Genomic DNA, 18,290 nt, shown 5'->3' with positions numbered 1-18,290 from the left:
GAACAACTGCCAAAAGTGCTTGAGCTAAGTACTGAACATCTGAATACTTGTATCAATAGGACATTTCAGTTTTTTTTACTTTTAATAAATCTGTAAACATGTCTAAAAGCTTGTTTTCACTTTGTCATTCTGGGGTATTGAGTGTTGCTTGATGAGGGAAAAACTAATTTTAAATCATTTTAGCATAAAGCAGCAACACAGCAAAATTTCTAAAGACTGAATGGCTCTGAATACTTTCTGTATATATTGTAACTACTGTATTTACTGAAATACCCTTTGGATTTAAAATGGTATACCGACACACATACAATTTACAAACTTTAATTAGCCAAAAGTGTACGTGTGTCCTGTGAAGAAGAGACCTCCAATCCAGGCTGTGTCTCCTCAGGATGGGTTCATCCTTTCTGCTGAAGATGGCGTCCTCTGGCATAGTGATTGAATTTTTACTAAAAAAGAAAGAGTCACAGATGTTGTAATACAAAACATCTTAAATACCTGACAGCTGAAACTTAAATATAAATTTTATACAGACAAGAAAAAAAAACCAGAAATACTGTGTCTATAATAAATGAAAGCTCAGAAATGTTTCTTTCAATGAGTACTCTGTCTGGAATACTGCATTATTTTTTTCTAGTTAGACAGCTGATATTAAAGAGCAAAACACATAAATCTTAAAAAAAAACAAAAAAACACCATGACCAGAGCTGAAAATGCATCAAAAGTAGACATTTTTTTTAATTTTCAAGATGAAAAAAAGCTGTAAATATACAGAAAAGTCTTCAAGACATGAAACAATTCCTGTTTATGCTTAGCGTCAGCCAGGTTCTGTTGAACTAAAATTGTCTTTTTTCCTGTTACACAGAAGAGAAAATCTCCTCAAAAGTGCAGCTGGGTAAACAAGGTGGAGTCAAAATGAACGGAGCCACGTGGAATTGAGAAGAAAATGTTCAGACGGTGCATAGGCCAATAACTGAAAGGAACACGAGGAAGGAACTCCTGATCTTCGAAATGGGGAGACGTGGATGTCTTCTTTACTTTACAGCAGCAGCTGTGTCAATTTGTGTCTTGAATAAAAATTACAGCATAAAACCAGTAAACTCTCAGGAAATCATTTAACTTCTCCAACATGTCTATACCAGCTACTTGCACCTTACACATTACAGCCAACAGCAGACACGTCCATTTGTTTTGTGTTGAACTGATTTTGTTTGTAGAGCTAAATTACATGGATAAATCAGCCATTCACTTCCTTTATTATTTCTGCATAGCACATCACTACTTCACCTGCTCCGGCATCATATCAAGAGCACTTTTCTCCTTGTAGATATCATGACCCATCCTGTCATTCACAATGACACCTTCAAGCACTCACCAGATTCATTGTAGAAGTCTGACAAAGTCTCAAAAACCTCCAGCAGAGCCAATAAAAACAGAAAAAGTATCAGTACCTGCCAAAAAAGTCAAGTGATGTGTCTGAACAAAAAAAAGAAAAGTAACCATACTTCATAAAAACACAACTTACTAAAAGTATTCATCATATATGAAAAGCAGGTTCAGAACATGACTGGATGTTAAAAAGTTTGAGGAACTAAAACAATTCTCCCTTCAGGAATGTTAAAGCAAGTCGGATGAGCACAGGACACTCTACACGATTTGCCTTTCTGATAAATGACTGCCTAAAGAAGCCATAATTCAAAATCGCAAGTGAAGTAAAGGATATTGGGTAATTAGATATTCTGCACTCCATGGCTCTGACCTCAACACAGCAGGTTCAGAAAATGGATAGAATGATCACCTGCCGTTTAACATCTTGGTATTGAGAGCACGCAGTGTTGTAGAGGGGCACTTTGTCACTGCCGCAGACTTTATTCATTTACAGAAGTCTTTTTATTCAAATAAAAGCATTTCACTTCGCAAGGAACTGGACGCATATGGGGGTGCTTTCAGCATAGCATACATAGACATTAACTGCTGTGGTCCCTTACTGTTCTCCAGGTTATCCCATGTGCTGCTGTACAAAACACCCAAATGTTTTCAAGAGTAAAGAACATTCTGTGTCACTTGGGGGCAAGCAGAACTGTGTTAGTGGGTTCAGTTTTTCTGTACTAGGGCGATGGGAATATAAGGTGTGCTCAGCCTGGGCTATTGCTTTTGTAGGTGAACACCCGGTTAAAGCCCTTTATGCGTGTGCTGCTATGCTACTTACAAGTCAAATGAGAGGCTCCATGTGTCACCGTTAGCCTGCAGTATAATTCTAACCATATAACTACAGCCTTGACTTGACTGAATGCTGTTTAGCCATCCATCCATTATCCAACCCACTATATCCTAACTACAGGGTCACGGGGGTCTGCTGGAGCCAATTCCACCCAACACAGGGTGCAAACCCCCGGCAGGGCGTCAGCCCACCGCAGTAATGCTGTTTAGCCAGGATTATTTTTCTCCCTTATTATCTCCTGTAACTATTTTCCATTACTGAGCCCTGCTGCTTTTAACACCTCAAAAAGATGAAACATTTCAAACAAGTTAGCTGTATAATTTCTTAAGGGTGAAATGAGGAATGGAATTAATGAGGTTCACGACTGCTTCTTGTGCTTATGATTAAATACAATATGGATTTCAATTCCTCACATATGAAGCAGCATGGCAAGCAGTGTTGTTGATTTCAGAACTAGACTGGAAATGTCATGTCGACCCTGTGCTTCCTTTTATTTCCTCCATGGACTCGTGTCTCTAGACCGGCTCTGTGCTGAACGCTTGTGACGGAAGGACAGATGTTGCATGTTGGCAGGCATCCTGTTGCTACCCGGTATGCTTTGTATCTCTGATCAGTAAAAAACAGGTACTGGAGGCAGGCAGACATTCTCGCACACGTGCAGTCCATTTTACCTTTTACAAAGAGTTTCTGACTTCCCTTTGTGCTTGCTGTATTTACTGTATCTGAAGTGATTAGTTTTCATTTGAGAGCAGCAAGACAAGCAGCCATGGCATAAGCTGAGTAGACTGAGTTTGGAAACACAGTACGGCAGGAAGCCAGCTGATGGCATGCACTGTAAATACTGGAAAAATGCTGGGCTGACAGAATTCAAATTAAATTGGAGTCATTTTTCTGTCTTCATCTGGGCACGAGAACAAGGCTCTGCAAACACAAAGGAATTAGATCAAATCTATTAAAATGTAAAAGAAAGCAAGAAAAAAAAAACGAGCGAACTTTGATTATTTTTCTATGGGATGTTAATTTGCCTTGCTAGTGCTGTATAAATAAAAGAAAAAAATGAAAATGGAGCAGAAAACAAAGTGGATGGGATCTGAAACCCAGACTTTAAAATAAACACTTGAAGCTCTTTATTACATGATGAATTAAAATAAAAGATTTTAAAGCACCTGTTATGTTCAGCAGGTATTGACAAGGCTCCCAATGAGAACAACTAGGGCCTACAGTACACACACTCACACTCACACACACACACACACACACACACACTGAGACCACTGACTGGCTTTTTGCAGCTACAATGACTGAGTGATCAAGCAGATTGATTTTAATTTGTGGCCAGAAAGTTAAATGAGTGCAGTTTTTTTTTCTTTGGGCCTAAAAGTGCCTTGACTTTCAATGAAAATAAATCCTTAAGCAGATTTCACACTGATTTGCTATGCAGGAAAGCAGAATTTGACAAGGAAGGATCCAATTTAAGAAATCTGTTATCCTTGAGCTGAACTTTGAAAATACCTTGCAGCAGTACAATGTGTCAATATTAGCTGTCAGGCCGGTGGAGTCTTTTACTTGAAACACTGCATGGCGTTTACACCTTCCCTCCCTTGTAGGCATACAGTACGAATCCACTGCCTTTGCTGGATATGGATATGCCAGAACTTTAGCAATTTACATACTGATTTTCCTGAAAGACTGAATTGAAATGATTTTAGCCAGAAATCCCTCTATAGTAGTAAACCCCATGACTTGCAAAACAAAGCATCATACTTTGCAATATGTTGATAACTGACAATAATGTCCAGAAACTTTTTGTAGCTCCTATTTGGACTGAGATGAATCAAGCTCTGGCTTACACCAATTCTGAAGAAAAAAAAAGGTTTTCTTTTTTTTATTTTGTGACATCTTTTCATGATGTACCATTGTTATTCCAAAACAGTAAAATGACCTTTCCTAAGAATTAGAGGAACCTGAGGAAAGTCCTATGTCTACACAAGGCTGGGGTTCTTCACCCACAAAAAGCATGGGGCTGTCCATCTGTTTATAGAGACATCCCAGCCTGCTCTACTCAGATTTATGTCAAGCTGCAAAAAGTCAAAAGCTAGTCACCACTGACGGATTACAGAATGCAGGCCAACTTGCTCTGAGGCTGAAGAGGCCTTAGCCTTGGACTAAAGTAATTGGAATATCCTCTTGAGATCTTCAGGACATTAAGCATACTTAGGCACGTCAACCTATTTCTTACTATTGCAGGCATTCACTTTCATTTTGTTCAAAATAACGTGCAACTTAAGTGATGTAAATGAATAATAGTGGAAGCTGTGGCTTTCAAGGGTACGAACTATCAGTTGCAGGCCCAGATTGTGGCCATTTCTGCAGTTTGACATGCTTCACCATGTTTTGTACTAACCTCCAATTCGTACAGATGCGTCACCTGAGAGTCTTTTCTGCTAATATTGGCGCACTTACTCCTGCAGGTGAACACCGCCAAGTCCAAATTAAAGCTTTGCTTAGCTTTATCATCATTTTGTTCCTCTTCGAGTATTGTTTGCCTTAAAGATGCATCATAAGAACTTTCAAAGCCTCTGGTTTGGATCAAATGGACATACTACAAGAGATCATTTTCACAGCTAATGAGCTAGAAAATGTGCATGTTGTTCTTTAAAGCTTGTATTACATAGATCAGTCATTTGTCAACATTTTGAAATCTATTCTTTACTTCTACTCAGCTTAAAATGGTTAGTATTTTTCGTGAAGAGGAGCAAAAGTTTAACATATCTACATTAAATGTAACGTTTTTCCTGCCACAATGACTAAGACGTAAAAAAAATATTTCCTATCTTAAAAAGTTAATGGAAAAACAGTAAAACTGTAATTTAGAAATGGATATTTCTGAACAATCTATTGAAAATCTTGTCATAGCAACCACAGATTCTTCCCTGTTACCTAGCTTAGAAGAGACATTCTGCTTGATGCATGCCATACAAAATCCTGTTGACATCAGACTTGGCAAAGGTTCAACAATAAACACCCTTGCACTTGTGGAGTAAAAGGAATAAAGACTTTCTTTCAATAGAAGCGAAAATGAAATGTTTCTCGGACAATTACGTTCATAAATGCCCCAAGCCATAGCACATGGTAGATACAGCTAATGTAGGCTGACCCAAAGCAGAGACTTTGACTTACATAAAATAAATACAAATTCAAATTCAAAATAACTAAACCAATAACAAAGTTATACAAAGACTGGCAAACAGATTTAAAAAAATCATAGCTGCTTTTTTAAACAAAACAGTAAATTTCCAGCAAGTTTCACCCAAAGCGGAGCAGTACCACCCCCACCCCTTCCCTCGGACCCTGCTTCCTCTCCCACAAACGTACACGCGCTCACACACACATGCGTGGAAAACAAAATTAACTTCAGAGAATCCCCATATTTCTGTAGTCCCTTGCCTATATAATACACAACAAATATTACAGAGGTCACAGTTAATTTACAAAAGATAATATGCCTGCAGATCATTTTACCTTTTTCATACAAAAAAGTACAGGCAGGCATTCTTTCATTTTTTTTTTTTGTTTGTTTTTTTTTGAAAAAAAAAAAAAAAGAAGAAGAACCACCCCCCCCACACAACCCAATGTCCCAAACTTCACCTCCCAAGCCCGATACCTGAAAGATTCCAATCAGCCCGTATTTTTCGCCCTCCTAACTTCGAGATACCATTACCCATAAGCCCACCCCCACCCCACCCCCCCAAAAAAGTGTCTCATAGTGTTCCAGAAAACTGTCAGTTTTATTTCTTGTCAGCTTAGAATCAATTAATCCATTTAGGTAATCCATTCAGGTTATGTGTTCCAAGAAGGAATTTGAATATCCCGGCTCCTTGAAGGTCAAGAAAGAAGGACACAAAAGAAACCAACCTGAAGAAAAAGCCTTCCATACACGCAAATAACACAATCACTCCTGTGTCAAAATTTGGCAACAATTGGTTGTAAACCCTTTCTTTTCAGTTTTTTTTTTCAATGTATCTTGCTAGTTGCTTTATAAGAAAAAATGAAAAAATAAAACTCTAATATTAAACTCCTTTCCTAATTCCACAGGGCTGTATAAGTGTGACGCCACTGCTCATCATCTCTGCAGCTTTAAGGATGCTCTGCACGTTACAGAGGGGGCTGGTCAGGAGACCAAAGATTGTTTCCATTCTGTTTCTGTGGCCATCTCATTTAAAATCTATATATTATATATATCTATATATATATATATATATATATATATATATATATATATATATATATATATATATATTCATGGCATTCGTAGTCTGAATCAAAATCTGATTGTATGGGTGGTTACCTACCAGGTAACGCTTGAGGTTGGTTTGCAAGTTGGCAAACATCTGCCACGGTGCCCTCTTTCAGTTGCGACAAGCAGTTCATAGAATGGTTGAATAGTTTACTGTCAAATAATGCAAAGAGTACATGCCCTAATTCTGGGCTCGTTCGATCCTCGAGGGGGGGTGCAGTGAGTGTGATGAGCCCAGAATTAGGGTGAAACACGTGTCGCGTACTCATCATTTGACAGTGAACTATTCAACCATATATATATATATATATATATGTATACTGTATATATATATATATATATATATATATATATATATATGTATATTATCCATCTTCATAAAGGGATAAGTGTCTGTTTGTGTGTCCATCCGGTTGATATGTCTCTGTCATTCCAAAAGATGGAGTATCACAAACATTTGTTTGTGTGTCCAAAATGCATTACGTTTGTCATTCCAGTAAATGGTGCATCACAAAGAGTAAGACGGCTTTTACAAATTCCATACCAAATGGCATACAACAGAGACATGGACATTGCATGGTGCGCTGCAAACGTTAACACTAAGGGTTACACTAACTTAAACCCGTCGGGTAGCACAGCTAATATTTATATAATTACTGAATGTTTCATTCAATGTGACAAGCTTGTTTAAGTAAAGTAGTAATGGACACAACATAAGAGATGCATGTGTTAACTGTTCAAGTTGAAACAACATCTAGAGAAAAAGTCATAATCTATTCTAGAACGTGGTGGACTGTAATTTCAATTTTTTAAATTTATTTTTATAGCCCTGAACATGCTGGTCCGTGTGTACATACATAAAGGTTTAATAAGTTACGTCCATAACACTGAGGGAAGTTGAAACATTTGGAAGTCAGATCTCAAATTTTGCTTTGGAGAGATACAAATAGTCCACAAAAAGTAGTAATACAAGAAAAGGTTTTCACAAATTCAAGCTAAGTTGTCTAACATTGTCAATGTCCTATAGTGCTTACAAAATAATGTGTTCAGATGTGAAGGTCCCTAAGGGGATAGTATCTACTTCATTGCTTAGTAACTAGGTCCAGGTATCTATATGAACAAATGTTTTTTGTCACAAATCAGGTAATGAACACAAATGCTTGGGCAGCTTCCAAAAAGAATATTGATGTTTTATGGTGTAGAAATGAAAGCGTCTCACTTTACTCGACACTAAGGCTCATCTAGCATAAAGTGCTTAAGGGAACATGGAAAAACTATTATAGCCAAGGATAGTAATATGTCCAAACACAGAAATTGGACACGAAATGTCAAGTCTTAATGAAATGTTCTAATATCCTATACTTCTCTTCATCCCATTACTGCCCAAAAATATTTTAATCTAGGGAGCCCTTTCACTTTATCTGCCAATCTACAGCTAGAACATTTGGATGGGCTCATAATGTAAACATTCATATTTTAGGTATTCCTGAACGATATTTGCCCACTTCCACTATGGGGTGTGTGTGTGCGCGCGTCTGTTTGTTGGTGACATGTGTTAACACATATACAAATGAACTGGTCACAATCAAATATGGAACTTTACATCCTAAGAGGAAGAAAACATGAAGAGGATTACTTGTGTTCTGTTTTGTGAATTTTATTTATCCCATTTTTTGACACTCATTGCATGCCTAACCTACTTGAAAGGGGGTCTCTCTCTGAATTGCCTTTCTCAAGATGTCTTCCATTTTTTTCGCTTCAAGGTTTTTCTGGTTCTTGTCTTATTTGAAAGTCAAGGCTTGGGGGCTAGCAAAAAAAAAAAAATGGGACCTAAATACCATTGAGGCATTCCTTGTGTGATTTTGGGCTATACAAGAAATAAACTGTTGTTGTTGTTGTAATCCTGAAATGTCAGACCCCAACTGAGCTGATATGTTTGCCTTTTCTGCTTTGGAAGTGATGCTGAAACTGTAGCAAAATGTTACAAATAAAGTTGCATTAAACTGAATGTCTGCCCTGGCTTAATAATTTTACAGGGTTTTTAGTTATTTCTTTTACTGTTTTCATTTTACTTTTATTGTAAAAAAAGGTCATGTTTTTTCAGAAAGACACTTCAAATGAAAGTGGTTGGAAATAAAAAATATCTATTACATCTGTTTTGAAAGTTTTTAAAATCCTCTACCATTTTTAAGTAACAAAGAAATTAATAAATTACCAGCAGAAATGTCTTGCACTTAACAAATGTCTAAACACTGTTTACTTCTGTCAAGTGAGCATCTGCCATGAATCACAGATGTTGTTCTAATGGTAGCGATGAGCACAGAGAAAGTGGCAGGACAAAGGGGCCAGACTTTGAGGACGTGTAACGGGAGGGCTTCTTGTGCTAGTGCCGCAGTAGTGGCATTATGATTATTTTACTTTGCTTTTATTCTTTCTGAATATAAACTAGGCTTTCAATTCTTGCTTATCAACAGAGATTATAATGTTCATTTGGTTCATGTTATCATCAAATGTAAAAAAACTGCAAAAATAAATAATTTACCAATTTTTCACTCGTAGCAAAGTAAGTAATAGGCCATTCATCAGGGAGAATGAGACAATATCAAAAGGGTTGTAATTTATGTAATATAACCTGCTTCTAAAGTCACACTTTTTATTTGAATCACATTTCTCTCTTTGGAAGCCTCACATGTTGATGTCTGCTTATTATAATTACAGTATGTTCCTGTAGCTATGGCAAGCATATTTTTATATCTTAAGCGGGATAAACGATATTGAGCAAAAAGAAAGGAACTCAAGTTTTGGTCAAGCGAGATTAATTATGCTACTTAAAATGGTAAAGGACCTCATCGTCTTTTAATACGGGAAGAGAAAAACTACTTAGTTACACTGCTGAAGTGGAACCTGCGGTTTATCTAAAGAAACAGCTGGATGATGTACTGGGAATAGCCATTAGCTAACCAAATGAGCCAGACAGAATGGACAGTCTTCCCTTGTTTTTGAGCCTCTCTTCAGTATAAATACTGGCATTACTTGTGCTTTTGATATAGGTGGTTTTTCATATATGCCCAAAGCTTTTGTGTTTTGTCTATAAAGGAAGACACTACAAACTCAGACGTAATTACACAATGCAGACTCTGGTCTAAAGGGTTTAAAATGAAAAGAAGTTTTCATAATTTAGACTAGAATCTGTACTTGTGTTTCCAGTAGATGTCAAGACTGCTCTTCTGTGAACCTAACGATGCGAGAGTGTGAAAGACCTTTACTATATGATCCTCTAAGAGGTATATTAAAATATTCCTGGATTCATTTATTTGCTATATTTTCAGCAAATTCTTGCCTTAGTGAAAGTTTTAGTGATTATGCCAACCATTGATAACCATTATACATTTTTCAATATTTAAATAAGCAGGCCACAGAAAGATAATAACACATTTTAAAAATGTATATACTATATACACTTGGCAGTAAATGATCTATTTTGACATTCATAGAGAAAGTGAAACTTGACTGTGTCAGATCTGCAGTCACTGTTGTCTTGAACCACGCCACTAAACTTCTATCCACTTGCACTCTGCACTTAGCAGTGTCATACACTTGCCCACTGAACTGAGCTACTGTGCTTCACCTTACAGCACTGGCAGTCATGTAAACTGGTGTTACACCGCACAATTCCACACCTCGCAGTTGAGCCAGACCTCCTAGAGTGTTGGAAGTTTAACTGCAGCCTCTCTTATCTTTATATTTACATGTCACTTAAATTCTTGAATTTGCAGTAACACTTCAAGATGAACTTGTGTTGTTGAAATGTCACTGGAACACCTGCCTTCTTGCATTATGTTCTAAAGCAAGTGTAAAGTGAGATGAACGCTATCTATAAAGCCAAAGCCCTACTGTTTAAAAGCACATCCAGTTCTAGATATGCCATGAATATGGGAACAGATAGTTTGTATTAAAAACACACATAAAGTGAACCCTTTAGAACTCCACACATAACACTGGCTGGTGCGGTGCCACCTCAGGTGCTTGGGTTCTGCTTTACTTTTGAGCGAGTATCTCTTTCGACTGGAGTTTATCTTCTCTCTCTCTCTCTCTATATATATATATGGATTTCATTTATCAAATAAATGCTGTTGGGCTGAGTACAAGTTTAAAATTACTCTAGTTTTGTTTTTTGCTCTAAACAATATCTACTTATTTTTCTTTGGCACACCACACATTTATTTCCCTGCAATTTCGTACTGAGTGTATAAGCCTCCCTCACAAATCTATTATAGCGAACAAACAAATAAATAAATATGAAGGGCAATAGATACATAAATGTATACATTTATAAATAAATAAGACTATGAAGCCTGAAACACAAGCAATGGTGAATCTCACACCACATTAGCTTGTTTTCGCTTTGGGGACACCCACCATTACTGCGATTTTGAGGGTCCAGCTGAGTACTTTGTAGCTGGCAGGGACTGAATACACTTTCAAACAACACTTTATGGCCACTTCTTGTCGAACTTGTCAGGCAACAAACCAATTCCTGATGTCTCAGTATCTGATAAAAAACACCCATGTAGTAAATGTCACAACTACTGTTTTCCTCTTGCTTTCGTGTGGCTTATTTTAAAGCTGCATATTTCTCCTTGCAGCAATAGCAGTTTAGGAAAAAATTACTATGAATAAAACTCCATGTAGACTCTGTCACACTATTTACTGCTGTAGGCATTGCAAGAGAAGAGAATTTTATCCTGTTTAGACAATGAAACCCTCCAACACCTGTGGACCGATATGCTTCTAATACAATCAAAGTTTCAGACAGAGACTGGACCTGAAAATAATATCAGAGATTCAAAATTTAAAAACAAATCCATGTCACTTCTATAATTTGTTCTTCCAAAATATTTCTAATACTGGTTTTTAATTTCATCCTTATGGCAAATTCAGCACTATTTGTTGAGGGGCTGGAAATATCTGATTTTTATCACATAGTTTTTACCTTTATCCACTATTTAAAAAAAAAAAGCACTTTGGGGGTATGAATGATTTAAGAAATTGGCAGGCTCACTCAAAACAAACATGTAAGTAGGCAATGAAAACTCGTATTAAGAATCTGTGTCCACTAGTCTTAAACACAAGACAAATGGATTTTAACTGTGCAAATCAGGCCAGGGTGGGACGTCAGTGTTACTGCAGCAATGCAGCTGCCTTAGCCCACTGTGTAAGAGCAAATGCTGAACGTCAGTGCTATATAATGGTACAGAAACACTGCAGTGGAAGGCTGGGGCAATAAATTAACATGCAACTGTTTGCATCTTAGATTGCCAATACTGATATAGCTCTTTTAGTTCTACAGGCAGAAACAGTCGCGAAGAGGAGCATCTCTTCTGATTTGAACATGTTTATAGATTGTAAATTAGAAGAGATCCCCTTCAAACAGATTGCTTTTGCCAGGTTATTTCTTCATATTACAGGACAAAAAAATGGAAGAGGATAGCAAATGTATAAAACCTTGTGTATTAAAACACAACTAGTTAAAGTGTTGGATTAACTAAACAGACTTGCCAATAATAATAACTTGGTCCTGTGCTCCTTCTCAGTAAACCCCTTGCTATCCCTTCAGTAAAGATGTCAGAATATGGTCTGGCCAACCCTAAATGTTAAGGCTCTAAAGATATCAGTATCTGACATTCTTTTTATAAAAAGGTTCCTAACATTGGTTCTCAACCTTTCTAACAAAGGAATAATGGACAACATCTCGATGGAGATCTTGATGGAGAGGGCAATATTCTTAAGTTTTGACACATCTGTATGCACACATCATTACACACTTACACTCTTGCACAAGCCCTCACATAACGCAGTAGGGCTCCCGGGGCAGTTGCGGTTTAGTCCTACAGCAGGAGGGTAGGTGAGCTAGAAGTCCCTTCTTCAGGTCTTTATTGAGGAAGAAGCAGATGATAGGATTGACCCCGGCCTGGGCAAAGCTCATCCACACTGCAGTGGAGAGGTACCTGTGGGGTATGGTGCAGGCCTTAACAAAAACTCGCCAATAACAGGCCACAATATATGGTGACCAGAGAACCAAAAAGAACAAGGTGATCACATAAAACATTCTTCCCAATCTTTTCTCCACTTTAAACTCATCCATTCCTAGAAGTCGTCGGTTCTGGTTGTGGACATTCTGCCGTATACCCAGCAAGGTGGGAGGCATGGGCCCCCGTCCAAAACCTGCTATCCAGTTGGCAGCTGCTTGCCCGGTAGCTCCTGGCCCATGGAACGTCCAGTTCTGACTGATGGCAGGCACCATCTGGACTGGCTTCATTTTCCGATGTTTGTATTCAAACAGCAGGAGTTTCATATAAACTACATGGGTGGCCAGGATTAGAACGGCCAACATCAGCATGAAACCCAAAGTGTCGTTGGCTTTGAAATAGCGATGCTCAAAAATGCACTGGTCCTCTTCTCTGATAAACTTGTAAGTGCCAACATCAAAAACAGGAGGAAATGCCATGGCCACAGACAGCGTCCAAACCATGCAAACTACAGCTACACAAGTCCAGAAGGTCATTCGCTTTGAATAAAAACGATGATGAGCAATGGCCATGTAACGTGTTACACTAATGCAAAACAGCATGAAGGCAGCATGAAAGCAAAAGAGGACTGCCATGAAGGCTACAATTTTGCAGCTAAGAACACTGTATGTCCAAGCAGAGCCATTTTTAATGGACACAAGGACAAAAGGAAAGCAGACCGCTGAACGGATGGTATCTGCCAGACAAAGGTCCAAGAGGAAGTAATAAGGGGCTTTGTGGAGTGCTCGGTCCTTGAGAACTAGCAAGGACAACACCAGGTTACCCACCAGGCTGATGCAAATGATCAATCCAAGAAGAACCAGCTTAACATACGTGGAAACTGCAGAGGAACTGGCCACCATGGGGTGGTTGGGTCCCTCACTGCTCTCACTTGCATTGGCCATTCCTTGGCTTCCTGTTCTCTCTCTCCACTTTCTTTTCTTACTCTAATGTGTTCAGGGCTAAGCCCTGCTTTCCCCTCTTCTGTTTTCAGCAGCTGAGGTTGGGCGTCTTAAATCTGCAGTGCCCCATGTTCTTCAGCGGCACCTGCCAAAGTAAAAAAAAAAAAAAAAAAGAAAAAAGATTAATAAACAAAAGTACAACTAATGAATGTGATTGACTTAAAGAACATGAAACTATATTTTTCCTCAAAGTGGGGCTGTCAGATAATTATGTGAACAGACTAAGTAGAACTCACATTTGAGGATTTGCTCTACACCCAATCCATGCTCTACTTGTGGTTGAGTTCACACATCATATTCAATATGTACAGACGTCTGAGCACAATATTCCATCTATCATATTCAAAGCTAAGGATTGTGTCTACAGGGCTTAGTGTTCCAATCAGCTCTTTTTCTCTAAGCGTATTTGTTTTAAGTTGATATAAGTAATTTTGATATATGATATTAACTTTCATTTGTATTCTGATGACAACTCTATAAAACTAAAGATATGTCTTTGTTATTAACTGCCTTTATAAAGTGAAATTAAAGATGTGCAAAAATGATGTTCTCTTAAATTCAGAAAAACATTTAGGTTGGAAAACGTACAGATAAAATATTGCTAGCTCTTGGTAAGACATGCAGGCATTAACTTTGATACTGATCTAATTTTAAGTCGTCATGTTTCCACAATTAAAAATATACTCATCAAGCTTAGAAATTGTGTTATTCTGATTGAAAACATGCTCATCCAGAGGGACTGATGATAGGCAAATTATTAAATATACAAATATTAAATAACACTGCATGGTCCAGTTTACTGACTAATTTGTTTTGTTTCATCTGCGTATATCTTTTTAATCAAACACTCCATCTCAGGGTACATACTAATGATCCAAGTTGTATGCTCTGAGAAAAAAAGCTTGTCCCTAAAGACAGATGATTTAATAAATGGCAGGAAGACCAAGGCCATAAACAGTAGACAAAAGAGAGATGATAAATAGGCAGAGCTGAAAATCAGAAAAGCCAAACAAAAAGTCAACAGTCAAAGTTCAAAACATTTGGCAAAATGTTCAAATGTTGTTTTTAACAAAAAACAAGCAAAATTCCAGACTGCCTTCAATTCCTTTCCCCAATTAACTATCGCACATGCAAGATTTGTTTGTTTTTTCTTAATCCAAAAATGTGCAAGCCAGTGTCCTTGCATCACCATCCAAAATGGTTGCAGCAATAATGACACCAAACTCTGCTACAAATCCCGTTCTCAGTAATGAAGTCCCGCGTCAATAATGGTACCAAGATTAAGTTAGTCACTTGTTAAATACAAAAAATTATGTGCCAAAATTTTTCTAGAGAACAGAAAACATGTACACAATTAAGGTGGTTCCTTAATACTTAGTTAATGCATGCATTTTAAGTGAAATGGTTATTGTAATGCTTTACTGTCAGGCTATTTAAATTGACATATTATGCTACAGTTATTTTAAAACACCACGGTAAAGCTCAAGAGCTTGGAATTATTATCATAAAACTGCACATCTATTAAGTCTGTACATCTAGTTTCCAGTTAAGTTTAGAGTTTATCTTAGAGAATGGCTTTGCAAACATCTTAGCCTTTGACAGCTTATTAATGTCTTTATGTCGAAACATATGCCGTGATCACAAGAAGGAGGACTTCTCACAATTCCACAAGCAATTAAAGCTTTATGAAGACTTACCTGCCAATAAGAAAAAAACTGCATGTAAGTGGCCTCAGCGTTTTAATTAATGTTGAAGGCCTATTATTTTTATCATAGCAACTCTTACTAAATCCAGGATGATTCAAAAAGCTTTTTTACTGTGGAAGTAACCGAGACTGGCTGTAGCTATGTTTTCCGCACTCTTTTTTCCCATTATGATGCCCTTTGACTTTTTGATTAATTCATCTCTCTTAAATCTGGAATGGGACCTCAAAGTGGATGGAGATGCAAGCATCGCCAATGACATACCCAGTTTCAGATATTCACTAAATACCTCCATAAATGTACACAATATCTACTCACTTATATTATTATTAACAAGAGCTTTAGAAAATAAAAAATAAAAAAGCTCAGTTATATGCATATTTCTGTATACAGTCAATGGTGGTTTTATGTTCTAAATTGTATTTCTTGTATTACTGCAAGGTATTTTCATTTTTATTGAATTTTACATTATCTTTTATTTGCACTGATAGCTGTATATTAAATAACAGAAAATTAATATCACTTTGAATATCTTATGCAGTCAGTCTTCTGGTAAAACTGAGTACCTATAACATACTTGGCCTGCTTTTATCTAACCTCTACAACATGTATTTCCTCTAGGTGACTTTAATCAGGAACACAACCAATTTATGCTATCAATATATTTGGTTCTCTGGACTATTGCAACTCTCTCCCTTCCGCTGCTTTCCAACCTCTCCAGTTCCTTCAGAATGCAGCTCCAGTGTTTTCTGTTCCTTTTCTGTTTCACTCCTGCTACTCCTTTGCTTCGATCTCTCCACTGACTTCCTAATGCTGCAAGGATGCAGTTCAAAACTCTTGTCTTGATCTACAGTATTCTGAACGGTTGCGTTCCTCCATATCTCCAACCCTTGGTCTCTCCTTATGGCCCTTCAAGAAGTCCCCGTTCTGGCTCTGCCTTTCTGCTGATCATCCCCCCCTCTTACCAGACGTGCCGAGACGACTCTGTTCTTGCTCTTAAGCTGTGGAATGACCGCCCTTTATCTATTCAAACAGCACCCACTTTACCTGTGCTTAGGATTCTTTTGAAAACACACCACTTCATTGAATACTTCGGTCATTCTTAGATTCTCTCCTTCAAGACAGCAGATGCTGCTGAAATGACAGAGAGTTTAGGATACTGATCTTTGTCTTGGTCTAGTTGCAGGTATAATTATGTAGCAGTTCTACCCTCTCATTTTCACTCTTTTATCTTGTTCTCTGCTGCTTTTGATCCTGGAAACTTCATTCTTGTATGTATTATAACTTGCTTTGTAAGTTGCTTTGAATAAAGGCATCTGCTAAATAAATAATAATAATAATTTGACTATGGATATGCCTTTTTCAAGTACCGCTCAGAAAGTCAGTGAGTAGCTTCGACTTAACAGACATCTCTCACGTTTCATTTCTGTTCAAGACTATAGCTTGTCTTACAGGAGACAACACAAGACTTTACTCTCTACCACTAAAATCCTATTTTGCCAAATTCTCATTTATCCTCAGTTAGATTATTGCTCCTCTACATACAGTGGCCTTAACATACAGTGTTTTGTTAAATTACAGAAAAACTGCGGACTACAGAGTTTTGAGTCCAGCTTAATTATGTAGACCATGGCATACATTTAGAAACTGATTTAATTCCAAAATTCTACTATCATTACTGAAAAACTGGAGATCGATACTGCCATAGAGTGTCTAATGTACAATATTTTTGTCAGACAGGAAAGGCTAAAATAAGATAAAGACAAGGACCACAAACAACAGATACAAGGTAGGAGACAGACCCAAGGTGGAGTACCAGTCCATCACGGGGCTGTGAAAATAGATATATTTGGTGAATTACTTATTCCATTAATCAAATAGTTCAGAAGAAACATTCTTTTCAAAGAATGTGACATGATATCTACAGCATTTGGTTTAGGTTGTCTTATTAATTCCAATATTACGCTGGCAAATAAACTGCTAAAATGTAATGTCTATGTGGACTGTGGATGTTTTCCTTGTGTATGAGGATTTTTTTTATTTTCCTTCCAGATTCCAAAGATGTGCATTTTAGGTGAACTGACATTTCTAAATTGGTCAAATACAAATGAGTTTAAGAGTTTTAAGTATTCACACATGGACAGAGTTGCCAGACTGGGTGGTTTTACATTCAAGTGTGCTACTTTTAACTCCATTGTGCCTGAAAAAATGGCTTTTGGGTATTTTTAAATTGTGTGGGATTATGTAAAGAGAACATTTTTTTTGCATTCCTTTGCCCCATCAGCCTATGAATCCAACTCTTTTTCTTTCCAACCTATGACAACTAAATCTCACACAACTCCCTTCATTTAAAGTTTAAAACCTGTCAGTTTCACAGTTAATTTCAGTTCGTTGAACCAATGACCTTGTAGTCACAGTTACTCCTAGCCAATTAATGATAAAATTGAATGTTACTGCAGGCTTTAACCAATTACAGCTGATAAAACACCCAAATCAAAAATTCAAAGGTAGGATAACTACAGTACAGAAACTCTATTACTGTCAAACCACATTTTGTACATATGTGGTGAAAATATAAAAAAATATAAAATGTATTGGAAGGATTGGGAAAATAATCTAAGTCTAAAACAATTGGTTGTTCAGTTCTTTGAGACGACATGAAGGTTAAAGGCATTTTACTATAATGTTTGTAATTGTCTTGCTTGGCTTTTAGCAGTGTCATACATTTCTCTTAAGAAAAACAAAAGTTAAAAGTTATTTCCACGCTGAAGTGACACACCTGATGATGGCTATACAGCCAAAACGTTGCGTTTCTTAACTTCTTTCCTCTTCAGCGTGGTAATGACCTTAACTTTCTGTTATGTTGCTTCATCTGAAAGAAAAAAATGCAATGATTAAAGACAAATGATCTTTTGTCATTAGTTTTTACTACTGTACATTATATTTATTTACAGAAATCCATTTAATGGCTTTGCACTGTTATGTTGTACCCTCTAGCAGTCTTCAGCCATTTGGGGGAAATGTAACTACATAGCCCCTCCC

At 37.3% G+C, this 18,290-nt stretch overlaps 1 protein-coding gene across 3 annotated transcripts in view; it reads right to left on the bottom strand.

Annotated features, from left to right (window-relative positions):
* Positions 1-390: 390 nt before the first annotated feature.
* Positions 391-18,290, bottom strand: part of gpr173 (G protein-coupled receptor 173) — a 124,370-nt gene continuing 106,470 nt past the window's right edge. Inside the window, exons 2-4 of one of the 3 annotated variants that reach the window (XM_039774713.1) lie at positions 18,028-18,120; positions 12,345-13,630; positions 391-446 (exon numbers count right to left, since the gene is read on the bottom strand). In XM_039774713.1, the coding sequence (XP_039630647.1) occupies positions 12,361-13,488 (1,128 nt within the window). In that variant the 5' untranslated portion in view covers positions 13,489-13,630; positions 18,028-18,120 and the 3' untranslated portion in view covers positions 391-446; positions 12,345-12,360. Of the gene's footprint in view, positions 447-6,992; positions 13,631-18,027; positions 18,121-18,290 lie in introns of those variants that run through there. The other 2 variants (XM_039774712.1, XM_039774714.1) reach the window with 2 other exon arrangements.

This window comes from Polypterus senegalus, chromosome 13 (genome assembly GCF_016835505.1).
Source record: "Polypterus senegalus isolate Bchr_013 chromosome 13, ASM1683550v1, whole genome shotgun sequence".
NCBI classification, from domain to species: domain Eukaryota; kingdom Metazoa; phylum Chordata; class Cladistia; order Polypteriformes; family Polypteridae; genus Polypterus; species Polypterus senegalus.
Note: the sequence above shows the minus strand (reverse complement) of the source record. Positions and strands in the feature narration are given on the sequence as shown.